Genomic DNA, 26,252 nt, shown 5'->3' with positions numbered 1-26,252 from the left:
TTATGGAGACATTAAGTAGACTGCCAGAAGTCTGACTGGGGGGCAGAGATGAGGGGTTATTTTTAATTTCTTTACAGCGAAGGTGTCACTTTGTGGCCTAGCCTGGACAGCAGTGGTGCAATCATAGCTTATTGCTGCCTCAGCTTTCTGGGCTCAAGGGATCCTCCCATCTCAGCCTCCAAGCAGGTGGGCCTACAGGCACGCATCACCACACCCAGCTAAGTCTTTAATTTTTGTAGAGATGGGGCTCTCGCCATGTTGCTTAGGTTGGTGTTGAACTGCTGGGCTCAAGCAATCCTCCCACCTTAGCCTCCCAAAGTGCCAGACTGGAATGGGGAGTTACTGTTTAACATATAGAAATTCAGTTTCGCAAGAAGAAAACAATTCTGGAGATGGATGGTGGTGATACTTGCAGAACAATATGAATGTACTTAATATCACTGAACTGTATATTACGTATATTTTGCCACAATTTAAAAAACTGAAAACATGGCTGGGTACACTGACTCACACCCGTAATCACAGGCACATGGGAGGTTTAGATGGGAGGATCACTTAAGGCCAGGTGTTTAAGACCAGCCTGGGCAACAGAGCAAGACTCTATCTTAAAAAAAAAGAAATAAAGAAAGAGATACTCACTATGCAAGGTGAGTTACGAAAATAAGTCAGGATTGGCTGGGTGCAATGGGTCATACCTGCAACCTCAGCACTTTCGGAGTCAAGGTGAGCAGATCATTTGAGCCTAGGAGTTCAAGAACAGCATGGGCAACATGGCAAAGCCCCATCTCTACAAAAACTGAAAAAATTATCCAGGCATGGTGGCACGTGCCTATAGTCCCAGCCCTGAGGTGGGAGGATGGTCTGAGCCTGGGAGGTCAAAGCTGCAGTGAGCCTTGATCGCACCTCTGCACTCCAGCCTGGGGACAGAGTGAGACTCTGTCTCAAAAACAAAAAAAGTCAGTCAGGATCAAAATGATAGTAAATCAAATACCAATTTAACCATTTCATAAAGTTAAAAAAAAGTCTATCTGTTTCTATACTTAATTTGTACTAAAGGAATATTACATGTAAAAAAATAACATAAAACTGATGATTTTAAAAATGGATAAATATTGGAGTAAGGAAGACTTATCCAAGTGTGACTCTAAAACTTCATACATAAAGAGACTAAATTTTGACTAATGTGAAATTTCTGCAAGGAAAAAAATTATATAGAACAAGCCACTGATAAAAAATATTTGTAACCACATTAATAATAAAGAAACAAGTTCCTTCACGTACCATGGACTTTTTTAAGAGCAAAAGGGAAAAAAGAAAATGCAACAGGCATGGAAGATGAGTCCAGAAGACACAGATATGAATAATATTTAAAAATATAAATTTATGTGACTTTGTTTATTTATTTATAACACAGAGTCTTGTTCTCCCAGGCTGCAGTTCAGAGGTGCGATCTCAGCTCACTGCAACCTCTGTCTCCCCAGTTCAAGTGATTCTCTCACCTCAGCCTCCAGCCTCCCAAGTAGCTGGAATTATAGGGGCATACCACCATGCCCAGCTAATTTTTATATTTTTAGTAAAGATGGGGTTTCACCATGTTGGCCAGGCTGGTATATGAGATCTTTTAATCAGTTAAATTGGCAAAGACTGAAAATGACTGATTAACAGGAGAACATAAAAACAGACCACACCCAACCTAATCAACTGACCTCTGACAAAGCACCAGAAGCAATTCAGTGAGAAAGGATAGTCTTTTCAACAAATGGTGCTGGTATAACAGAGGGTCTACATTCAAAAAAGGGAATCTAGACACAGACCTTACACGTTTCACATAGGGTTCACAGACCTAAACATAAAGTGCAAAACTATAAAACTCCTAGAAGATAACTTTTAGTAACCTTGAGTTTAGCTCTATCTTTTTAGATACACTATCAAAAGCACAATCCATGAAAGAAAAAACTGGTTAAGTCAAACTTCATTAAAATTAAAAAATGCTTTGCAAAAACCACTGTTAAATGATTAAAGAAACATGAATTTAAATACAAATATAATGTTAAAAGAATGAACAGAACGGGCACGGTGACTCACGCCTATAATCCTTTCAGGAAGCCAAGGGAGGCAGATTACTTGAGGTCAGGAGTTCAAGACCAACCTGGCCAAAATGTTAAAATCTGTCTCTACTAAAAATACAAAAATTATTTGGGCTTGGTGGCACTTGTAATCCCAGCTGCTCCAGAGGCTGAGGCAGGAGAATCACTTTAACCCAGGAGGTTGAGGTTGCAGTGACCTGAGATCTCATCACTGCACTCTAGCCTGGGCAACAGGGTCAGACTCTGTCTCAAAAAAAAATGAAGAAATACAATAGGCCAGGCACAGTGGCTCATGCCTGTAATCCCAGCACTTTGAGAGGCCAAGGTAGGAGGATCACGAGGTCAAGAGATTGAGATCATCCTGGCCAACAGTGAAACCCTGTCTCTATTAAAAATATAAAAATTATCTGGGCGTGGTGCCACATGCCTGTAGTCCCAGCTACTCAGGAGGCTGAGGCAGAAGAATCACCTGAACCCAGGAGGCAGAGGTTGCAGTGAGCCGAGATAGTACCACTGCACTCCAGCCTGGCAACAGAGTGAGACTCCGTCTCAAAAAAATAAAATAATAAACAGACAAGCCACAGATTGAGAGAAAATATCTGCAAAACACATGGTAAAAGACAAAAAGAAAAAAAGAGATACAACTAAGAGAAATATAAATCATTTTCAAATTTATAGAAACAAACATAGAGAACTGGATCTCAATTCAAACACAGTGAAAAATATATATGATGACTGGGGAAATGTGAATGCTAGGTATTTAATAACATTAAAGGGGCTGGGCATGATGGCTCATGCCTGTAATCTCAGCACTTTGGGAGGCCAAGGTGTAAGGATCACTTGAACTTAGGAGTTCGAGACCAGCCTAGGCAACACAGCAAGACCCCCCCATAGGGAAGGGAAGGGGAGGGGAGGGAAAGAAAGAAATTAAAAGACTGTGGGGTGTTTTTTGTCAATAGTGTCCCTATTTTTTTTTATATATAAATATCTACAGATGAAATGACACAATTAACTTAAAAAATCAGAAGCAGGGGGACATAAAATAGGCAAGCTGGTAATTTGTACATGGGAGTTAATTACTATTTGAATCTTTTAATATATTTTACATTTTTTTGAGACGAAGTCTCGCTCTGTCACCCAGGCTGGAGTGCAATGGCACAATCTCAGCTTGCTGCAGCCTCCACCTCTCGGGTTCAAGAGATTGTCCTGCCAAGCCTCCGAAGTAGCACTTGCCACCATGCCCAGCTAATTTTGTTTTTTTTGTATTTTTAGTAGAAATGCGGTTTTGCCATGTTGGCCAGGCTGGTCTCCAACTCCTGACCTCAGGTGATCTACTCAACTTGGCCTCCCAAAGTGTTGGGATTACAGGTGTGAGCTACCGTACCCAGCCTATATTTAAAGGTAAGAGTGTTTTTTATATTTTTGAGACATAGTCTCAGCTGACCAACATGAAGAAACCCCATCTCAACTAAAAAAAGGAGGGGAAAAAAAAAGGGGTGGTTGGGAAGACTTTTAAAAAATATGGCAATAACGGTTGGCCATGGTGGCTCAGGTCTGTAATCCCAGCATTCTGGAAGTGAAAGGCAGACAGATTACTTGAGCCCATGAGTTCGAGACCAGCCTGAGGCAATATGGCAAAGCCATACAAAAAAACACACAAAAAATAGCTGGGTGTGGGGTTGTGCTCCTATAGCCCCAGCTACCTGGAGGGCTAAGGCAGGAGAATCACCTCAGCCTGGGAAGCCAAGGCTTCAGTGAGCTGTGATCGTACCACTGCACTCCCACCTGGGTGACAGAATACCATTTCATTTAAATAATAATAAAAGGGAACAGGACCCCACGGGTATTCAATCAACATAATATATAAATATATATATTTATTTGTAAAATAAATATATAAAACATAACCAAATATATGTAAAACAAAACCAATATATAATACAGTAAAAAGAAGAATTTCTCATTCATTTATTCTTTCTGCCTCTTTTTTTTTGGGTGGGTGGGCAGTCTTTCTTCCTTTTCTTAAAAAAACATAGAGACAGGGTCTCTCTAATGTTGCCCAGGCTGGCCTCAAACTCCTGGGTTCAAGTGATCCTCCCACCTCAACCTCCCAAAAAGTGCTGAGATTACAGGTTTCAGTCACTGTGTCCAGCCATTTCTATTTCTTTATCCTGGCTAATGGTACTGGTATAAGGACCTATATATAAGATAAAAATTTTTGAAACTGTTAAAAAAGAAAAAAAATTTCAGGCCGGGCGCGGTGGCTCAAGCCTGTAATCCCAGCACTTTGGGAGGCCGAGGTGGGTGGATCACGAGGTCAAGAGATGGAGACCATCCTGATCAACATGGTGAAACCCCATCTCTACTAAAAATACAAAAAATTAGTTGGGCATGGTGGCGTGTGCCTGTAATCCCAGCTACTCAGGAGGCTGAGGCAGGAGAATTGCCTGAACGCAGGAGGCAGAGGTTGCAGTGAGCCGAGATTGCGCCATTGCACTCCAGCCTGGGTAACAAGAGCGCAACTTGGTCTCAAAAAAAAATTTTTCAGTAATCAATAGAACCTACAACTTGGAGTCACATCAATTCCACAATTCTTACTGATCTTCCAATTGGTCAATATATTAGGAAAATAAATCCCATTCTATTCAAATTATATTCATTATCACCACAATTCAATTACCTAAGGAGCTTCACAGCTAAAAGCAAAAGCAATCAACTTCTGAAACCATTTCCCCAAATCTGTTCTCTCTTTCAACTTTGCAATACTGTCACTGGTCATATCACTTCCTGCTGGGATATTTGTAAAACACACTGAAAGTAAGCTTTATTATTCTAGTCCCTTCCTGCCCACCACAGAATTTCTGACAGATATTGATTCACAAAGCTTGAATCGACCACACAGACACTGCCTAATATTTTGTAAACTTTACTTTCATGTTTTTATTAAATCTCTTGTCTCAGAAACATCCCAAGAGTCTTCATATAATGACAAAATTAAGACTCAATTTTCTTCATTTTGAAGATTAGCCCTAATCTGACCCTATGTTTATTTTCTCTCCATTCCCTCCAAAGCATTTCCAATTCATACTTCCAATCAGAGTAGTGATCTTTCTGTCCCATGTGTACATATCTGATTCAGCTCCAGTCCTTCACTCATGTGGCTGACATCTACTCTAAATCATACCCACAGAAAACCTTAGCTCAGGATGCCCTCTCTAACCATCCCAACTATAGTTGAATCCCCTTACATAGGATCTCATGACATAATATATCTTTTCTTGGTTTTGTAAATTTAGATGTTTGTGTAATTATCTGATTCATTTCTGTCATACTCCCTCCCCTACCCCCAGACTTCAGGTTCTGAATATCTATTTTTGCTCTCTACTGTTTCCCCAAAAAGAGAATAAAAAATGCCCCTACCACATAGTAAGCACTCAAATACTTTTTGAATGGTGAAAGAAGGAATACCAGAACTTCTCTCTTCCTCTTTCCTCTGTACTTTTATATTACCTAGTCTATACCATACAACTTAGTGCCTATCTCATTACTCATTGTTTTATTTGCTTTCGATTTTGTCTGCCGAACCATTGCAAGCTGTTCCACGTAAGCACAGGGCACACAGAGACCTCAATAAATACTTCATAGCCACTGATAATTATAGAATGGAAGAGTGTCTCTTTGTAACAGGAAGCCTTTATCATTGTTCAGGCTCCCAGTTCTCTGTACAACTAATGCCAATTTAACTGTGTTCACATAGCGTTATTATATATATATAGAGAGATGATTATTCTACAAACTGCTTGCTGTTAACCAAAATCCGTATTTTCTTGTGCTTCCTCAGCTTACAGCCAGATTATATTTCCTAGTCTCCCTTACAATAAGGGAGGGCCATGCAACTGAGTTTTGGCTAGTGAAATGAATGGATGCAATATGCATACTTCCAGGTCTGGTTCATAAAAGCTTCCTATATGTGCCTTTTCCATGTCTTTTCCCCTTGCAGTTCACTGGAATGGAGATAATCATCAGAAAGACTGGAAATATCACTTATTCAACTGTAATTTCCAGCCTATTTTCATTTCTGGCCTACTGTAAATATTAGCATTTAAAAATAAAACTACTATATCACTTTTTAAAGTGCAGTCAACAGAATCAAATCAACATGATGATTTGATGCCCACCATTATTTGTTATCAATTGATTGATTGACTGACTGACTGACTGCGATGGGGTCTTGCTCTGGCTCTGTCACCCAGGCTGGAGTGCAGTAGCGCAATCTTGGTTTACTGCAACCTCCACCTCCTGGGTTTAAGTGATTCTCTGGCCTCAGCCTCCCGAGTAAATGGGATAACAAGTATGTGCCACCACACCTAGCTAATTTTTATATTTTTAGTAGGGATGGGGTTTCACCATGTTGGCCTGGCTGGTGCGAACTCCTGACCTCAGGTGAGCCTCCTGCCTCGGCCTGCCAAAGTGCTGGGATTACAGGTGTGAGCCACTGCACCCAGCCTATTTTCTATGTTTTTAAAAATAAAATAAACCATTCTCTAATAGTCGTAAATTTGTATTTTTCCTTTTCTGTGAACTTACATTTGAATTTCATTTTATCTAAAAATTTTATCCTAATGTAACATTCTTATGCTTGAAATTCTTTTATCATACTTCCCTGAAACAAAAAGATGTATATAAATTGAAATTTTAAAAGCATTAAAACATTGCTCTAGAGCTGATGGTGGTGGCTGATGTCTGTAATCCCAGCAACTCAGGAGGTTGAGGCGGGATACTAGAGACCAAGAGTTTGAGATCAGCCTGGGTTAACAACACAAGACTGAGACTCCAAAAAAATTTTTTAAATTAGCTGGGCATGGTGGTGCATACCTATAGTCCTAGCTATGCAGGAGGCTGAAGCAAGAGGATTGCTTCAACCCAGAAGTCAAAGGCAATAATTAGCTATGATCACACCATTGCACTCCAGCCTGGGTGACAAAGCAAAACCCAATCTCGGAAAAAAAAAAACAAAAACCCCAAAACAAAAAACAAAACACTGCTCAAAGTTATTTCATCTGATGGAGTTAACAATACAATTACTGTATGCAATTAACCAAAGCAATGCAAATAACAATTTGTACAAATATATTACATCATTAAAAATTTTATTGAAATGTATCTCTTACTAGACAGCTGGGACTCATTTTTTAAAAATTACTTCTTGTGTCCACAGATATTAGCTAGAGATATGTAGCTAGAGCAAGACAGAGCTGAGAACAATTATATTCCTAGTTTTCATAATTATAAATATTGAAAAACATTTGTTGAGTATGTATGAACAGAAGGATTTTTACTGTAATAACTTATTAACATTTTTAATTCCTTCGGAGTCTTATACCAAAAACTATGTTATGGTCTACCATCAAAAATTATTTTTAAAAAGTTGAAAAAAACATTTTTTTAAATTATGTGAGAACTCACTTAAGTCCTCCTTCAACTTGGTAGAAGGTAAAGATTGAAACCTATCTGAACTATAATAATCTGCAGTCATTCATTTTCTCAATTTCTAGGCAATTTATGAAAAAGGCTTTTTTACCATAACATATCAAATGATAGATGCCTTTTTTATCCTGATACATTCAGAAATGGTTAGGAAATTTTTGAAAAAATTGTTCACTACCTGGGTTAAATAACTTTCTTTTTTTCTTTTTGATACAGTCTTGCTCTATCATCCAGAGTGGAGTGCAGTGGCATGATCACAGCTCACTGTAACCTCAACCTCCTGAGATCAAGCCATCCTCCTGCCTCCAACTCACGAGTAGCTAAGACACTACAGGCACACACCAGCACACTCAGCTAATTTTGAAATTTTTTTGCAGAGTTGGGATCTCGCTATGTTGCCTAAGATGGTCTTGGTCTCTCACAATCCTACCATCTCAGCCTTCCAAAGGGTTGGGACTACAGGTATAAGCCACTGCGCCTGGATTGCCCCCCCTCCTTTTTTTTTTTGAGACAAGGTTTCACTCCATCACCCAGGGTGGAGTGAAGTGGTACACCTGTGGCTCAATGCAGCCTCAACCTCCTGGGCTCAAGCCATCCTCCTACTTCACCCTCCCGAGTAGCTAGGACTACAGGCCCATACTACCATACCTGGCTAAATTTTTATTTTTGTACAGATGGGGTGGGGTCTCGTCATGTTCCCCAGGCTGGTCTCAAACACCTGGTGTCAGTTTATATCTTAATAAAGTTTTTGTTTACATACATGTATGCATTGTCGGAATTCATCCTATGGTATCTTTAAGATTAGTGTATTTCAGTATAAGTAAATTTTACCAGCCAGGCATGGTAACTCATACATGTAATCCCAGTACTTTAGGGAGGCTGAGGCAGGTGGATTGCTTGAGCCCAGGAGTTTGAAACCAGCCTGGGCAACATGACAAAACCCTATCTCTACAAAAAAATACAAATGTTAGCTGGATGTGAGGCATGCGCCTGTATTCCCAGCTACTTGGGAGGCTGTGGCAGGAGGATCGATTCAGACCAGGAGGTCAAGGTTGCAGTGAGCCAAGATCACGCCACTGCACTCCAGCCTGGGTGACAGAGTAAGAACCTGTTTCAAATAAATGTTTTTAAAAATTTTCTTTTTAATCTTAAAAAAAATTTCTAAACAAATAGTAAAGTCTAATATATATGCTTGATGAACTATTTGGAGAGAAGTATATTAAATATGTGCAGCTTACTTTGAAGTGCATTTTAACAAAAGACTATTAATAGATGGAAGGATGGATAAACACATGATAATGCAACTATAGCCAAATGTTGAATCTAGAATTTAATCACAGATGCTTCAAAGAATTCTACTCAAGCTCTAAGACCTAGAAGTAGGAAGAGTTCAAAAAGATATAAGTAAAAACTTTTACTTAACCATCTGTACATAACTTACGCCCTGAAATTCTTCACATAGCAGTCAAGTAAATTCTTCATTCAAAACAGCTATGTGATGGTTCATTACTTACCATAGGAAGGACAAACAGGAAAGATTTGTTGTAAAAATAAAGGCTGAAAAATAAGAGTTATCCCTGGGTAGGAGAGCAAAACTAATATGAAGTATATGTATGGATGTCCAGGATAATTTGTGTAGACTCTCAAAAGTAAAAAGGACTTTCTAAAGATACATTTATGTTCACCATAAAAACATTAAGAAGACCGGGTGCAATGGCTCATGCCTGTAATCCCAGCACTTGGGAGGCCGAGGTGGGCGGATCACCTGAGGTCAGGAGTTCGAGACCAGTCCGGTCAACATGGTGAAACCCCGCCTCTACTAAAAATACAAAAAAATTAGCTGGGCATGGTGGTACATGCCTGTAGTCCCAGTTACTTGGGAGGACAAGGCAGGAGAATTCTTGAACCCTGGAGATGGAGGTTGCAGTGAGCCGAGATTGCGCCACTGCACTCCAGCCTGGGTGACATAGTGACTCTGTCTCAAAAAAAAAAAAAAAAAAAAGAATATATTCATCAACATTACATAAAGTGTGACCAGGCCCTATATTTTATTAATATTTACCCACCATAAAACCTTTACTAACGGGAAAGAAAGAGTTCTCTAGGAACCTAACCCTCATTTCTTTTTTTGGATATGGAGTCTTGCTATGTTGCCAAGGATGGCCTTGAACTTCTGGACTCAAGCAATATCCCCATCCCCCGCTCCTGCCTTCCAAATAGCTGGAACTACAAGTGCATACCATTACATCTGGCTTAACCCTCATTTCTTTGATCCCATCCAACAGAACCAAAGCAAACCTTTATATTCCCTTGAATTTCAGCTCTCCAAAGGTTCAAGTTTTTCTATCAGTTTTGGTGTGAATCACTGACTTGGATTCACTCTTTGCACTAAGTCACCTAATTTAATAGAATGTGGTTTCTCTACAGTATTGGTATAAACTTTAAAAAGTTTATTTTTAAACTTAAAATCCAGATGGGCATTCTGGTAATAAAACGAGAGTCAGACTCAGAGATGATCCAGATGTTAAAACCATCATATAAGGACTTTATGATTAATACATTAATTGAGCTAGTAGGAAAGACAAACAACAGATAATGAACATAAAAGGAATTTCAGCAGAGAGATAGGAATTCTAAGAGTCAAATGCTAACTTGACAGATAAGTAGGTAGTAAAAAAAAAAGACCCAAATGAAAATCCTAGAAATTAAACACACACACACATACACACACATACTGGATATGAAGAAGTCTTTAATACGCCTATTTGTAGACTCGAAACAACTGAGAAAATAATCAATAAATTTTAAAATATGTCAATCAAAATTATCTTAATTGAAATACAAAAAAAAAAAAAAAAAACTAGGCAGAAAAACAGAATTGAGCATCCAATAGCTGTGGAACTCTATTAAATAGTCTAATATCTTTGAAACTGAAGTCTAAAAATGAGAAGAGAATATCAAAGGTTTAAAAAATATTTGAAGAATGTGTGTTTTGTGGATTTGGAGTGTAAAGTTCTATAAATGTCTATTAGGTTTGCTTGGTCCAGGTCTGAGTTCAAGTCCTGGATATCCTTGTTAATTTTCTGTCTCATTGATCTGTCTAATATTAACAGTGGAGTGTTAAAGTCTCCCACTATTATTGTGTGGGAGTCCATGTCTCGTGTAGGTTGTTAAGAACTTGCTTTATGTATCTGGGTGCTCCTGTATTGGGTGTGTATATATTTAGGATCGTTAAAGCCATCCTGGGCCACATACAGCCTGTGGGCCACGGGTTGGATGAGCCAGGCTTAGTTTATGTGACTTGTCTAACAAACTCAGATCAGTTCAAGGTCAATTCCCTCCTTACTTTCTTTGCTGTGACAAAGAACTTAATGACTAGTCTCCTAGCATATGTTTGATAAAATGGGATAGGTGTATAAAAGGGGTGACTCTTCCTTTACTTGTAAGCAACTGCATCTCTGTTAAAAAGTACTTTTCATTTTTGCTCTTCCCTGGCAGAATCCTGTAATAAAATTTATACCTAAAAAAAATAAATATTTGAAGAAAAATGGCCAACTTTTCTGAAAGTGAAAGACATCAAATCATAGATCCAAGAAGACTTCAAATCAGAATATATATTTTAAAAAGAAATGAGCAACAACAACAAAACACAGTACACATTTAGACACGTAATAGTCAAACCAGACAAATCCAAATTTATAGATAAAAACTTGGCACCCGCAGCTGGGCTGGGCCAGAACAGCCCACGATGGCCAACTTCAATGATTGTGTGTCAGATGAGAAGGTACCCATAGCTGTTAAGTTCGTCACTCATGCACCCCAGGGGAATTTAATGAACTATTTAATGATGTTTGGCTACTACTTAATAATGACAATCTCCTCAGGGAAGGGGCAGCACATGCATTTTCCCAGTATAACATGGATCGGTTCATGTCTGTGAAGATAGAAGGATATGAAGATCAGGTTTTAATTACAGGGCATGGTGACCTAGGTAACAGCAGATTTTTAGATCCAAGAAACAAAATTTCCTTTAAATTTGATCACCTAGGAAAGAAGCAAGTGACCCCCACCCAGAAGAAGCTGATGGAGGTCTTAAGTCTTGGAGAGAATCTTGTGACTGTGCTTTACCAGCCTATGTGAAAGACCATTATTCCAGCGGCTTCTGTACTGTTTATGCGAAAACTATCCATGGGCAACAGACTATTATTGCATGTATTGAAAGCCACCAGTTACAGCCTAAAAACTTCTGGAATGGTAGTTGGAGATCAGAGCAGAAGTTCACCATCACACTACCTACAGCCCAGGTGGTTGGAGTGCTTAAGACTCAGGTTCACTATTATGAAGATGGCAATGTTCAGTTGGCTAGTCATAAAGATGTACAGGATTGACTAACTGTTTTGAATGAAGCCCAAACTGCCAAGGAGTTTATTAATATCACAGAGAATGCAGAAAATGAGTATCAGACAGCAATTAGTAAAAACTATCAAACAATGCCAGATACCACATTTAAGGCATTGCGCAGGCAGCTTCCATTTACCCACACCAAAATCAACTGGAACAAGATAGTCAGCTACAAGATTGGCAAAGAAATGCAGAATGCTTAAAGGCCAAATGTAGAATTCTTCAGCATGTGGAAAGACAAAGATTCAATGTGTGGTTATATGATAAATAAGTGATTTATAAACAAGAGTGATATTTTGCTAGGGCTTTCAAAGTTAGCTGGTTTTCTAGCCTCATGGAATACTGTTGAACCTACAGCGTTGTCTTGATTCTTTTGTGTTTTCTGCCTTGTAATTTTCTGTTATTGCTATACCTACGTGTAAACCTTTTTTTGGTTGTTTGTTTGGTTAATTCTGCCACATTTAATGTTGGAGAGAGAAAGATCTGTCCTAGAGACATTTTACTGTTTAAAAAAGTTTCCTAGCCATGAAGCCCTGCTACTGATTTAGACAAGGTATATTATGGTTATTACTTTCCACCCCATCCTTCCAAGCTCTTCTGATACTTCGGTGGTTTTTACTGAACCACCAGCACCTAAAGAGGCTATGCTACAACCTATAGCTAAATGGAAGACACATTCATCCTTCTCCCTCTGACTGCTTTGATCATCATTTATTGCATCTCATAACTGTAATTTTCCTAAGTTTGGATTGGGACTTTTCAGGTCCTTTTTAGAGGGCACAGGAAGTGCCAGCTTCTCTGGGAAACTTGTTTTTAAATCCAAAGTCTTGAACCACATTCCCTGCACATGAAAATGTTTGCTTTTACCCCGTCTCTCATTGTCTCCTTCCCGTTTTAGTATCATTGTAGATATAGACATCTGCATTTTTAGAAGGGTTTCACCCATTTTTTTTTTTTAAACATTCAAGAACTGCTGACATACTGTGGATGTAGAGTATAAAACTTAAAAAATGCAGATGTTGAAAGAACAATAGGTATCTTGTGCTTTAATACTTTATGGCAGGAATATACTATAAGCAAATGAATTCAACAGCTATGTAAATCATAAACAAAAACTAAAAATAAACCAAAGTGAAAAGGATAACTTCCAGGCAGTAACTTTCTATTGTAACGTGTTATTTAAGGAAATATTAGTGATTTCTTCTATATCGGATGTAAAACTTCTTTCAAATTACTCTTCCTCTGTCCTGCCTGCCAAGAACTCAAGTGTAACTGTGATAAAATAACCTTTCCCATGTATATTGGCAGGTATGGGTGTAACCTCAGAATACACAGGTGACACAGATATGATATGACAACTGGTATTGGTGGATTCATTTACATTGTTTACACTTCGATGACCAGGCCTTAATGGAAGGTCAGTTTTAAAAAAGAAACAGTAATGTCTTCCTACCTATCTCTGTGCTTCGGTTTTGTTTTTGCTCAGTAATATAGTCAAGCAACAGTTTGTTTCCAAGTGACCCATTGAGCTGTGTATGCATTTTTGTTTATTTTAAATAAAATATATTTGTATTATTTGTCATTCATACTATTCATCCATACCATACTATCTTCTGTATCAGGTAGTCTAACAGAAATATACCAGTTTTGTTCTTAAAAAAAGATAAAATCTTGAAAACAGGAAAAGACATTATATACAAAGAAAAAAATATTAAAACTTAGATTATACTTCTTGCCAAACAATGCAAACCAGAAGGCAATGAATGACATCTTTAAAGTACTAAAAGAAAAACTATCAATTCTTTATCCAATGAAAATATCTTCTCAAAATAATGGCAAGATACAAATTTTTCAAACAAGCAAAAGCTGAGAGAATCTATTGTCACTAGTCTTTCATTAAAAGAAACATTTAAAAAAGTTCTTCAGAGTTTAAATAGACACCAGTCTGAGATTTGGACCTAACCAAAGCAAGGAATTATGTAGAAATGGTTAAAATGAAAGCAAAGAATGGACTTCTTATTTTCAGTTGCTTCACAAGGTAATTTTGTCTAAAGCTAAAACAGTGAAATGGATTATGGAATTTATAACATGTAAAAGTAAATTGTTTAACAACAACAGCATACAGAACAGGAGGGAGAAACTGGAAACACTCTATTGTAAGGTTCTTACTCTACATCGAGTAATATAAATTGAAAAATAGACTATGATAACTTAAAATGTACATTTGGTTTTAGAGCAACCACTAAAAAAAAAAAACCTCTTTGTAATTACAACAAGCCAACTGTGGAGATATAATATAATCATGAAAAATTTCAAATAACAAAAAAAGGCGAGAAAAACAGTTAAGAACATAAAGATGAGAGAGAAAAAACTAGTAAGTTGAAAGATTTAAATCCAGTCGTATCAACAATTAAATATAAAGTGTTTAAAATATTTTTATATTGACTATGTATCCAATCATTTTGCTAAATTTATGCATTAATTCTAATAGTTCAATAGTAAATTTCTTAATTGTTTATGTATATTATAAAGTAATATGTGAATTAGGACTTTTTTTAACTTTCTTTTTAACCTCTATACATTTATTCTTCTTTTTCTTTTTTTTTTTTCTGAGACGAGAGTCTCCTTCTGTGACCCAGGCTGGAGTGCAGTGGCAAAATCTCAGCTCACTGCAACCTCCGCTTTCCATGTTCAAGTGATTCTCCTGAGCTCAGCCTCCAGAGTAGCTGGGATTACAGGTTCACGCTACCACAGCCGGCTAATTTTCGTATTTTTAGTAAAGACGGAGTTTCACCATGTTAGCCAGGATGGTCTCGAACTCCTGACCTCAAGTGATCCACTCGCCTCAGCCTCCCAAAGGATTACAGGTGTGAGCCACTCCTTTTTCTTGCCTTACTGCACTAACTCAGACCTGCGGTAGAATTAAACAAGTATTGAAAGTGGGTATCCTTGTTCAACACTGCACCATTATATAAAGTTTGATATATTTTCTCCCTTTTCAAATTATGAAAGTGACCTTCTACTTTTCGTGGGTTCAAATATTTCAACCAAAATGGAGGTTGGATATTATCAGGATTCTTCTGCATGTATTAAGACTGTCATCAAATTCTCTTTTTTCCATTACTGTGAATTAGATGGATAGATTTGTGAATGTTAAGCTACTTTGTTAAAGATGAGCTTGCTGTTAAATGAGTTAAGAAAAAAATTTAAAAGGCCAGGTGCAGTGGCTCATGCCTGTAATCCCAGCACTTTGGGAGGCCAAGGTAGGTGGATCTCTTGAGGCCAGCCTGGCCAACATGGTGACACTCCATCTCTACTAAAAATATTATGGTGGCATAGCTACTGGGGAAGCTGAGGCAGGAGAATTGTTTGAACCTGGGAGGCAGAGGCTGCAGTGAGCCAAGATTGCGCCACTGCACTCTAGCCCAGGCAACAGTGAGACTCTGTCTTAAAAAAAAAAAAAATTTTTTTTTAAAGAAAAATTTTGAAAAAAGCTACCTGTATTTCTGACATAAATTGTAAAAAGTCATGTAAAAAATGATATTAAGAGTCTAAAAGCAGCCATAAAAAACGATGAGTTTGTGTCCTTTGTAGGAACATGGATGAACCTGGGAACCATCATTCTCAGCAAACTGACACAAGAACAGAAAATCAAACAACGCATGTTCTCACTCATAGGCGGGTGTTGAACAATGAGAACACATGGACACAGGAAGGGGAGTATTACACACTGGGGTCTGTCGGGGAGATAGGGGAGGGACAGCAGGGGTAGGGAGTCGGGGAGAGATGGCATGGGGCGAAATGCCAGATATAGGTGATGAAGAGGAAGGCAGTAAATCACACTGCCATGTGTGTACCTATGCAACAATCTTGCATGTTCTTCACATGTACCCCAAAACCTAAAATGCAATAAAAAAAAAATGCTTCTAAAAAAAAAAAAAAAGAGCCCAAGATTACAAAAGTCACATGAAAGGTCAGGAAGTAAAAGATAACAGCATTGCTAAATTCTAATTGAGAATAAAGTAAACCAAGCAGAATCATATTTTTATTAGTTTAATGCTTAGTTGCATGTCTAATAAATATTGAAGAAAACTGAGGATTACTTTAGAAAATAAATATAATGGAAGAAATCTGTCCTGTAATAAGAGACAACTACAATATCAAGTAAATTCAGAAAACACTAGTCATGCTTGATTTTCCAAAAACAAACCTAGTAACATTAGATTCAAAGCTGGAGGAGGGAGTGAAAACTGTCTGAAATTGTAATGAGAATAATCATGGGAAACCCCTAGGCTTCTAGGCCTGGAGGTATAAGAGCTGAAGGAAAAAAAGAGCCATCACTTAGTAGGTTCGCAGGAGAAGCAGTGTCCTCAGGGAGAGCCAGGTATCCATTAGAGCAAGAAGATAAAAGGAACATTCAATGAAAAGGTTGTGAATCTAGGGAATTATTATTTTGATTATGAACTCCAGAGAAGGCACAATGGAAGGATATCAAGAGAGGCATGGGTGGAAAAGGGGTCAGAAGATAGCAGCAGCCTTAAGGAGATTAGATGTGGGAGATGAAAGGTGATCTAAGAGTCTGGGTGGTTTGAGGGTATCCAATATCAACAAAGATAAATAATGGGAGGAGTCTCAGCAGACTCAAGGCAGATGGCAGTCAGACTGTGAGTGCCTGTGGGTAGGGAAGGGTGAGTGCTTCAGCTTTCCTTTTGGCTTCTATCAATAGGAACAAGGAGATCTCCAGCAAATTCTCTTTTTAGTCATTTTCATAATTGGCTTTTCTATGGCATTTGAAATTACGGCCCAGTATCCTTCTTGAAATAATCTATCCTTCACATTTTGTTTAGTTTCTACTATTACCTCCCTTATTTATTTTCTCCCACTGGCTCCTTTTCTTCCACTAACACTTAATATACTCTATGGTTCAGTCCTGCTTTTCTTTTCACTTTACATACAATCTAATGCCCCCTGGGTGATTTCATCTATAACCATAGCTTTAGTCACCGCCTACATTCAGTTTCACAATGGACTGCCTCATCTAGATAATTTGTGGGTACTTCAATGACAAAAATATCTAAAAACTAAACATCTCTCTGCCCAAGCCTATAGTACTGTTATATTCTAGTATGAAATGGGTATGGGATATTTTTTACTCTCAGAATCTGGCTGAAGTGAGGCCCCAAAGCTGAACAAAAAATGAGAAACTCCCCCACATTCTAAAAAGGACATCCGTGCCAGACTTATTAAAAGATAGTATCCCTATCTTCTACCTCCTGTCTATTAAAAAAAGAAAAGAAGACCAGAAATAGAAGAGAATTTGCAAACATGAAGAATGCTAGCCCTTTACATCTTGGTGAGAAAAAAAACCCTCTAAAACAGACTAGGTGACAACTGCAAGGAGAAACTGACATCTGAATCTTTGCTTTTTTGGTTTTGTTTGTTTTTTGAGATAGAGTCTCATTTTGTCACCCAGGCAGGAGTGCAGTGGCACAATCTCGGCTCACTACAATCTCCACCACCCTGGGTCAAGCAATTTTCCTACCTCAGCCTCCTAAGTAGCTGGGAGACGCCACCACACCCAGTCAATTTTTGTAATTTTAGTAAAGACAGGGTTTCACCGTGTTGGCCAGGCTGGTCTCAAACTTCTGAACTCAGGTGATCTGCCCACCTCAACCTCCCAAAGTGCTGGGATTACAGGCATGAACCACCACACCCAGCCCTGACATCTGAATCTTTGCCTAGCAACTTATTAAGATAAAGAAACTTAACTGTATCTTGCTCTAACCACCAGAACTAAATGCAGTGAGAGTTCCTGGGATAACCTGACAGATATCCTCAAGAGTTTATTTAGAGACTATGTGAACACAGAAACTGGTCCCAGCCTGGAAAATTGTGCAAGAAAGAAGATGGCTGCAGCTGTCACAACGATAGGGCAAAAGCTTAAAGGACAGCAGTAAGGCAAGCTGCACTTCTATTACTGGGTTCTAGCGGTTTCCCACTGCCGAAGTAGGTGCTGCAGAAGGGCTAAGACATCTTAATGGGACCCTGACAAAGCCATTTATCTTCTGGAGTAAAAGCACTCAGCAGTGCCAGGCATAGACTACAGGATAAAGGGAGGCTGCAAAAGCAGCTGGGGGGTACATCATACCTCTGACAAGGAACTTGGCAATGTGGACATAACCCAAAGGAGGGGCTCCAAAAAAAACCATCCTGAGTGAACATCTCTCTAGGTCCACATTTGGACACCTGTCACACAGAGGGTACCAGAAGCTGGATTACAATAGACTCAGTCAAACAAAACCTTGTCCTTTCTCCTCTAATCTTCCTTTTGATCAAAAGCCAAAATCAGAAAGGAAGAGGAGGCAGAAGAGTAAAGAAACAGATCATGCTCCTCTTCTCCACTGCAGGTCCCTGAGCCATGGTTAGAGCTCACCTGCGAGGTAGATAAGCTTTCAACTGAATGTGAGCTTTTGACTGTGTATTTCACACCTGTGAATTTTAACCATCAAAACAAGGATTGTTTTCATAGTTAAATGTGAAACCTTGCCAAGAGGCAAGAAAGGAAGATCCACTATGGCAGGGCTAAAGTCAAGGATTGGAAAAAATGCCAGTTGCTATTTGTATGTCATCAGGTATAAACCATATACATGTCAAATTGGTCCACAGGGCTGTCATCTACCCTGTTATTCAAGTCAGAAATACAGGAGTCATCCTAGATTCTCCCCCTAAGATACTGATTTCCAGTCATTATGTCTTAAACCTCTTTCAACACTTCTCTCTTCCTCTTTAGCCCCTGAGCTACTAGTTTAGTTCAAACATGAAGTATTAAAATAATCTCTTAGTGATTCTCTACTTAAGTTTAAATTTAAATCTTAAATTTAAAAGATTAAATTTAACACACAGGCCCCAGCCTAGAGATTCTGATTTAAATGAGGTTGGGTAAGGGCCTGCCATTATTTTTTTCTCAAGAGGTCCCCAGTACTAACTGCAGCCAAGGTTGAGAATCACTAACCTAACTGATCTCTCCTATAATACAGGCTTATCTTTCCCCAAACTCTCTCTCCTAATGCTGCCAGAGTCATATATTTTAAAATCCAAATGTTGTATTATTTAGAGCAGTGGTTTCCAATCTAGGCTACCCATTAGAATCACTTAGGGAGCTTTGTAAAATCCTGATACCACACCAACTCTAGAGAGCTGAAAACAGAATCTCTGGAGATGAGAACCAGGCATCAGTATTTATTGAAACTCTCCCAGTGATCCCAATAAGCAAATAAGGGCGAGAATCACTCTCCCAGAAGCAATGAGAAGCCACAGAACTCCCATGAAGGTAATGAAACTGTCCATCCAACCCTAGCACCCTCGGCTCTCACATTGCAAAAATCAATGAGGCTCCCTGAAAGGCCACACTTTTACACCTTTATGTAAAGTATCACCTCAATCCGGAAAGCCCTTTCTGCTCATCCATAGCTAAGTCCAACCCACCTTTAAGGTTAAGATCTTTCAAGAACAAGCTCCTTTGTATAAACCTTCCCTTACAAACACACAGCAGAGTCAGTAATCCATCTGTGACCATTACATTAGTGTAGGATAATTTTTAATGTTTCAGTCTAACTCCCTTATTGAACTCCTTGAAATGAAAAATCTTATCTTATTCATGTAGTGATAGGCCAGTGCCTATCACTATGCATGGCACACAGTTACCCTCAAATTTCTGCCAAATTCATCAAATTTAGGGAAAAAAAAATGAATGTAAAATTAGACTTTAATAAACTGTATATCATATTTGTACATTATATTCAAGACTCATTAAAAAAGAAACTAATGCCTGGACTTTTTAAAAATGTAAGGCATATGTTTAATGTTTATTCTATTTATGAACAGTAACAAATCAAAGGAGGCAGGTGCAAAGGGCAGTATGTTTCCAGAGTCACAAGCATGAAACCTGATAGAATAATAATGCTTAGCTTTCTATCTGAATAATATGTCCTTTAAAACATACCTTTCTCAAAATGTTATGCTGGATAACAACTGTATGTTTTAGGAAAGTAAGTTAGACAACTTTCCCTGACAGTAAAACAAGAAAGCATTTGAATGCTTCCAGTAAAATGTACTCAAGCAAAAAAAAAAAAAAAAAAAATGTACTCAAGCTTAAATAACACTGATAACATGGCCACCAGCATTTGATGGCAATTTTTAGTACTCTGGATCCTGTTACCAAGCAAAAGCTCAGATCTCCATTTTTTTTAAAGTTACATTTAACATTACAGAATGTTAAAACCTCCCACAAAAACAGTAATTTTGCTAAAATGTTAACTAAAGAAGAACTAAACACCTACATTATAGACTTTATGCAGAAGATTTTTTTGTGGCCACATTCATATGGGCTATGGAAATCATCTTGACATGCAAAATGATTACTATGTTACTATGTGTTTAAAGTAAGCTTTTTAATCTGTCAGACATCCTTGATTACTAAATTAATCCAGTATTTGCTGAATGCCTATTACTTGCTTGGGAAGTGTATTAAAACTGAAGTATCTGAAGTGACTAGTAAGAAAATAAACGCATTAACCACAATATTTGGTATTTGTGGCTAATTGATTTTTTACCTTATTTGGCGATTTCAAAGGTGAGATGGCTATTTTATTTGGTGTCTGTGTTGTAGAATTTAAAGTTGATCCAATAACACCACTTTCAGATATTGTTATGGTCTTTGATGGAGTTCCGGGAGTAGACTGTGAAAGAACCCTACCTGCAAATGAGAGGCAGCACATCAGTTTAACTTTTTTCAATCATAGTATAAAAATTTATGTGATGATGCTCTACACCCACAAGGACTGCAGAGTGTATGTCCGCTATTTCAGGTTAAACACTTAATGAGGCGCTAATGAACTGTGGTAAACCTAAGCAGAACTAAACAAAACAATGCTTCTTAGTAATACTTAATATCATCTTACATAAACTCTACAGAAACAGTTTAGCTCATGTCTTCATCAATACTGTTGCTATATCCATCAGAGATAAAGCTCGGGACAACTAAGCAACGTGCCCTCCGTAACGCAGCTCCTGAAAGGACATGAATTCAAGTCTTAAAACGTCAATCTCTGTATTTTATTATCTACAGCTGTCTTCATATTTGAACTTAAACCATGAAGGTATAACTGAAATCCACACTTACAAAACAGATAGTTATTGGACTAACTTAAACACCGTCAAGTTTAACATGTCTGATTTTAGACAGCCCAAGGGGATAAAGCGTGTTTCTTCTAGCCACCCCGGCCAGATCCCATACTTCTGGACAAGACACTTCAGAAACAACAATGAAAACCTGTAGTGTCTGGATGCTTGGGGAACTGAAAATCATATTACATTGAGTTGAAATATCAGATATTTTTATCCTAGGCAAGAAAGAACTATAAAGACATAACAGATCTTCAAATTCATGAAGACTGTTTGATAGTCATTATTCCCATTCACTAAGTATTCTAGCTTTCTCCCATTCTGGGGACATGGTAGAACTACACTTGTACTTCCTACCACTCTCACCCCATCTTGTAGTTCAGTTAGAGTCATGTCACCACTCCTGGCAGACGAGTTATGAGTAGAAGTGATGCGTGTCATTTTTGGGACACAGCATTTATTACTGTCTATGCAAGACCTTCCAAAGTTCATTCTCCTCTGCCATCTGAAATGGTGGCTCCTCAGTTAGCCTTTGTGCCTGAGTGACTATGAAGAGAAGATACCTTTTTGAACCCACAATGGTCATACAGATAATCATGAAGTACGAACTTTTTGAAAAACAGGTTTTTTACCCTTCTGAGGATTGGAGATTGTTTATTTTGGATGAAAAACCAAGACTATCCTAACTAATCCAGGCTGTCAGGTTGAATGATTAGAACCAATCTGTATCACATCAAATGTAGAGAAACAGAAAATATTTCAGCTCAGCACTAGGAAAGAAATTCTAACAAAAATTTTCCAATTGAAATGACTATTTCAACACAAGTGAGTTTCTAGTCACTAGAGGTGTCCCAAGCAGACGCTGGATAATCAAATACACTGGCTAAAGAGGAAAGTCAAGAATCTAAGAAGTAGAGAAGATGGATAACTAAATTATCTCTAGAAACTGCTCTAACCCTGAGATGCTATGATTAAACTCATAGATCTAACTAGGGAGGGATGAAGGAGAGAGTATGAGAGGGAGGGAAAAAGGGAAAGAGAGAAAGGGACTTTCACTTTCAGACAAAAATAAAGAACTAATGCTTAGCAGTTTCTGGGTCATTTTTCCTGATAACAATGCCAAAGTATGCTTTTTTTTTTTTTTTTTTTGAGACAGGGATCTCACTCTGTCACTCAGGAGCTGGAATGCAGTGGCATGATCATAGCTCACTGTAGGCTTGAATTTCTGGGCTCAAATGATACTCCCACCTCAGCCTCCTGGGTAGCTGGGACCACAGGCACACACCACCATGCTCAGCTAATTTAAAAATTTTTTAGACATGGAGTTTTGCCATGTTGTCCAGGTTGGCACAGTTTCTTTTTTCAAAAATGAATCAAGTTTTATCCCCATCTATGAATTTTTTAAGTATTTTATTTTTATTTTTATTTTTTGAGACAGTCTTGCTCTGTTACCAGGTGCCAGGCTGGAGCGCAGTGGTGTGATCTTAGCTCACTGCAACCTCTGCCTCCCAGGTTCAAGCAATTCTCCTGCCTCAGCCTCCCGAGTAGCTGGGATTACAGGCACGCGCCACCATGCCCAGCTAATTTTTGTATTTTTAGTAGAGATGGGGTTTCACCATGTTGGCCAGGATGGTCTTGATCTCTTGACCTCATGATCTGCCCACCTTGGCCTCCCAAAATGCTGGGATTACAGGCATGAGCCACCTTGCCCAGCGAATTTTTTAAATATTTTAAATACAATTTTCAAAATTTCTTTTTAGTACAGAATTTTATTGACATTCTGCCAGGTTTTTAAAAAACCTGAATACATCAAAACTATATAAAGTCAATTCTACATAAACCAAATGAATCTACATCAAATATTTTTAGAGACCTGCCCTAAAGTGTTGAGCTTGCCTAAAGTAACATGTTTACCTGTTCTGGTTTCCAAAGCTAACACCTGTGGGATAAGTCTGAAGCCCTAACAACCATTATGTTAAGAAAAGAAATTACCAGTAAAAATACAGTTTCATAAAATGTTCATTCTTTACAGCCACTGCTATAATTTCTCATTTGTTAGGAATTATATATCTTTCAGATAATATTCATATAGAAAATCCTCAATTCCTGAGGATAACTGATATCAGAAAAAGGCCACATAATGTTAATTCACTTAAAACAGGAACAAAAATTTCACTATAAATAACAAAACTAAAAGTAAAACTTTTACTTTCTTGTGACCTATATTTTTTTTTAAATTTGCTTTATGATGCAACTATACTAACTCTTAGGATGAACAAAGAAAAAAATCAGCTGTTGAGTTTCAGGGAGAGACTGCTGAAAATCTGGACAACAGCACAGTGATAAATTCTGTTGATAATGATAAGTGGACACAACATAATCATAAAGCAGGTCATTTCTCCCAAAACATTTCTAGATTTCATCAATTTTCCCAAGAACCTTGATAACTTTTGAAATTCAAGTTACTATTTTTGAGGATCTGCTTGGTTTTCATCCTGATAGCATTTCTGATTATCTAATCTAACCTCCAAATCCCTATTTATCCTTAGCTCCACACATTCAAGCAAGCATGCAAGTTACATAATTTCACCTTGAAATCAATTTCTATTGTCAGGTATTCTCCAAGAAGGAAAAAAGACATACTCCATAAAGCCACAGATTGGATAGGCTGGGGTAGGAAGCTAAAATACTTGAGTATGGCCAAATTCTATAAGAGATTAATTTCACATTGTGATGAAGCTTGCTCCCATGAAGCAACCTTGTTCCTTGAGAGCTCTGATAATGAGAACTTCTATACCTCACATAACCACCTCAAGTCTTGTCAGGTGGTCAATATCTACATTTTACTGAAATAAGATGAACAAACTAATGTGTTTACCCAAGATCACAGAGAAAAATCAACAGAAGAGCCAAGACTAAAAACCTAGTTTCCCAATAGTTCCTACCATAGCACTACAGTGCCTCCATGATATACATATTCATGCAACAATACACATTTACAGAACTACATTGAAGTGCCAAAAATTGTGCTAGGTTCTGGGGAGGTGGGGAGAGGGGAGAAAGAGAGAGAGAAACAAGATAAAAGAACCATTAATACAGTATATATATAAATACAACGGAACAAGATTCTGCCTTAAAAAGAAAATTCTGATATATACTACAACACAGATGGACCTTAAGGACATTATGCTAAGTGAAATATGCCAATCAAAAAAAAAAGGGCAATGGCTGGGCGTGGTGGCTCACACCTGCAATGCCAGCTCTTTGGGAGGCTGAGGCAGGCAGATCACCTGAGGTCAGGAGTTCAAGACCAGCCTGGCCAACATGGTGAAACCTCATCTCTACTAAAAATTCAAAAAATTAGCCAGGCATGGTGGTGCACACTTGTAATCTCAGCTACTTGGGAGGCTAAAGCAGTAGAATCACTTGAACCCGGGAGGCGGAGTTTGCAGTGAGCCAAGATCACACTACTGCATTCCAGCCTGGGCAATAAGAGCGAAACTCCATCTTAAAAAATAATTTAAAAAGGCAAATACTGTATGATTTCACTTGTATAAGGTATGCAAAGTAGTCAAAATCATAGAGACAGGCCGGGTACAGTGGCTCATGCTTGTAATCCCAGCACTTTGGGACGCTGAGGCAGATAAATCACTTGAGACCAGGAGTTCAAGACCAGCCTGGCCAACAGGGTAAAACCTCGTCGCTACTTAAAATGCAAATATTAGCTGGGTGTGATGGTGCGTGCCTGTAATCCCAGCTACTTGGGAGGCTGAGGCAGGAAGACTGCTTGAACCTGGGAGGCACAGGTTGCAGTGAGCCAAGACCACGCCACTGCACTCCAGCCTGGGAGACAACTCCATCTCAAAAAAAAAAAAAAAAAGTTAAGATGGTAAACTTTATTTTATGTATATTTTACCACAATTTTAAAAAAATAAATTAATGTTTTGTTTTGCTACAGAGTCTCACTCTGTCGCCCAGGCTGGAGTGAAGTGGCATGATTTCAGCTCATTGCAACCTCCACCTCACGGTTTCTAGCGATTCTCCTGCCTCAGCCTCCAGAGTAGTTGGGATTATGGGTGTGCGCCACCACACCCAGCTAATTTTTGTATTTTTAGTAGAGACAGGGGTTTCACCATGTTGGTCAGGCTGGTCTCAAACTCTTGACCTCCTGATCCGCCTGCCTCAGCCTCCCAAAGTGCTGGGATTACAGACGTAAGCCACCCAGCCCAGCAAAAAATAAATTAATTTTTTAAAAGGACTAGATGATAAACAAAAAAACCTACCATCAAGAAAAATTATAAGGGTTATGGGGGAGACAGACAAAAAAAATCAAGATTTATAATACAGTATGACTAGTGGATAACTCAAAGCCAGTGTGAAATTTAACAGAAGTTTAAGGTAAGTACTTGGTAAGTATAGCCAAGTTTTATGGAAATAAATAGGAAATGATAAGAGAAAGAGTACCTGACTAAACCTAGGAGTCAAAAACTTCCAAATTGGGTAATCTTAAAAGATAAAACAGATGAGTCAGCCGTGAGGAACAGCAAAGAAAGGAATACCACATAAAGGAAACATTGCCCAAGACCCTTACTCCTACAACTTAGGTTCGATCCATTTGGTGATCTCTTACAATAAGTTAAATCAGTAGGTTTAGAGCTACTATTTTGGAGGTGAAAATAAAAAAGATATGCATTAGATCATGAACGACTTTAATGCTAAGAAAGCACTGGCATTTGAACTTAAACCTGATGGGTCCAGGTGAAGAAATGAACAAGACCAAGAAAATTTTAAGGAAGGGTGTGACAAGGTCAGATTTGCATTTTAGAAAAGTCACTTTCCAAAGCAACAATGTCTTGAAAGACATTAAAAAAAAAAAGTCACTTATACACAAATATAAAATTATCATGACTGAAACACAGAAAAAGATCGTCATCTTCAATGAGAAGCCCAAAAATCATTAAAAAAAGATCTCAACATACTTTGAAAGAGCATTAGCTGCTATATAAAGACGAGCTGCATGGAAAAAGACTGCAGTCTTAGCTGCAGTGCACACATAAACATGATGGAACCTCCTTGTGATAGAATTCAACAGAA

General features: G+C 38.2%; 1 protein-coding gene and 1 pseudogene across 11 annotated transcripts in view; one reads left to right on the top strand and one right to left on the bottom strand.

Moving 5' to 3' along the window:
• The window catches only part of LIN54 (lin-54 DREAM MuvB core complex component), an 85,313-nt gene that overhangs the window by 30,979 nt on the left and 28,082 nt on the right, over positions 1 to 26,252 (bottom strand). For 8 of the 11 annotated variants that reach the window (XM_008993059.5, XM_003732475.6, XM_035293387.3 and 5 more), the window contains exon 4: positions 20,588 to 20,730. The exons of the other annotated variants lie outside the window; for them this stretch is intronic. In XM_008993059.5, coding sequence (XP_008991307.1) covers positions 20,588 to 20,730 — 143 coding nt within the window. The remainder of the gene's footprint in view (positions 1 to 20,587; positions 20,731 to 26,252) is intronic. 11 annotated transcript variants of the gene reach the window in all.
• LOC100404494 (F-actin-capping protein subunit alpha-1 pseudogene) lies at positions 11,215 to 12,195 on the top strand (annotated as a pseudogene).

The sequence above is a fragment of the Callithrix jacchus genome, chromosome 3 (assembly GCF_049354715.1).
Source record: "Callithrix jacchus isolate 240 chromosome 3, calJac240_pri, whole genome shotgun sequence".
Classification (NCBI taxonomy): domain Eukaryota; kingdom Metazoa; phylum Chordata; class Mammalia; order Primates; family Cebidae; genus Callithrix; species Callithrix jacchus.
This window is presented reverse-complemented; position numbering and strand designations above follow the sequence as displayed.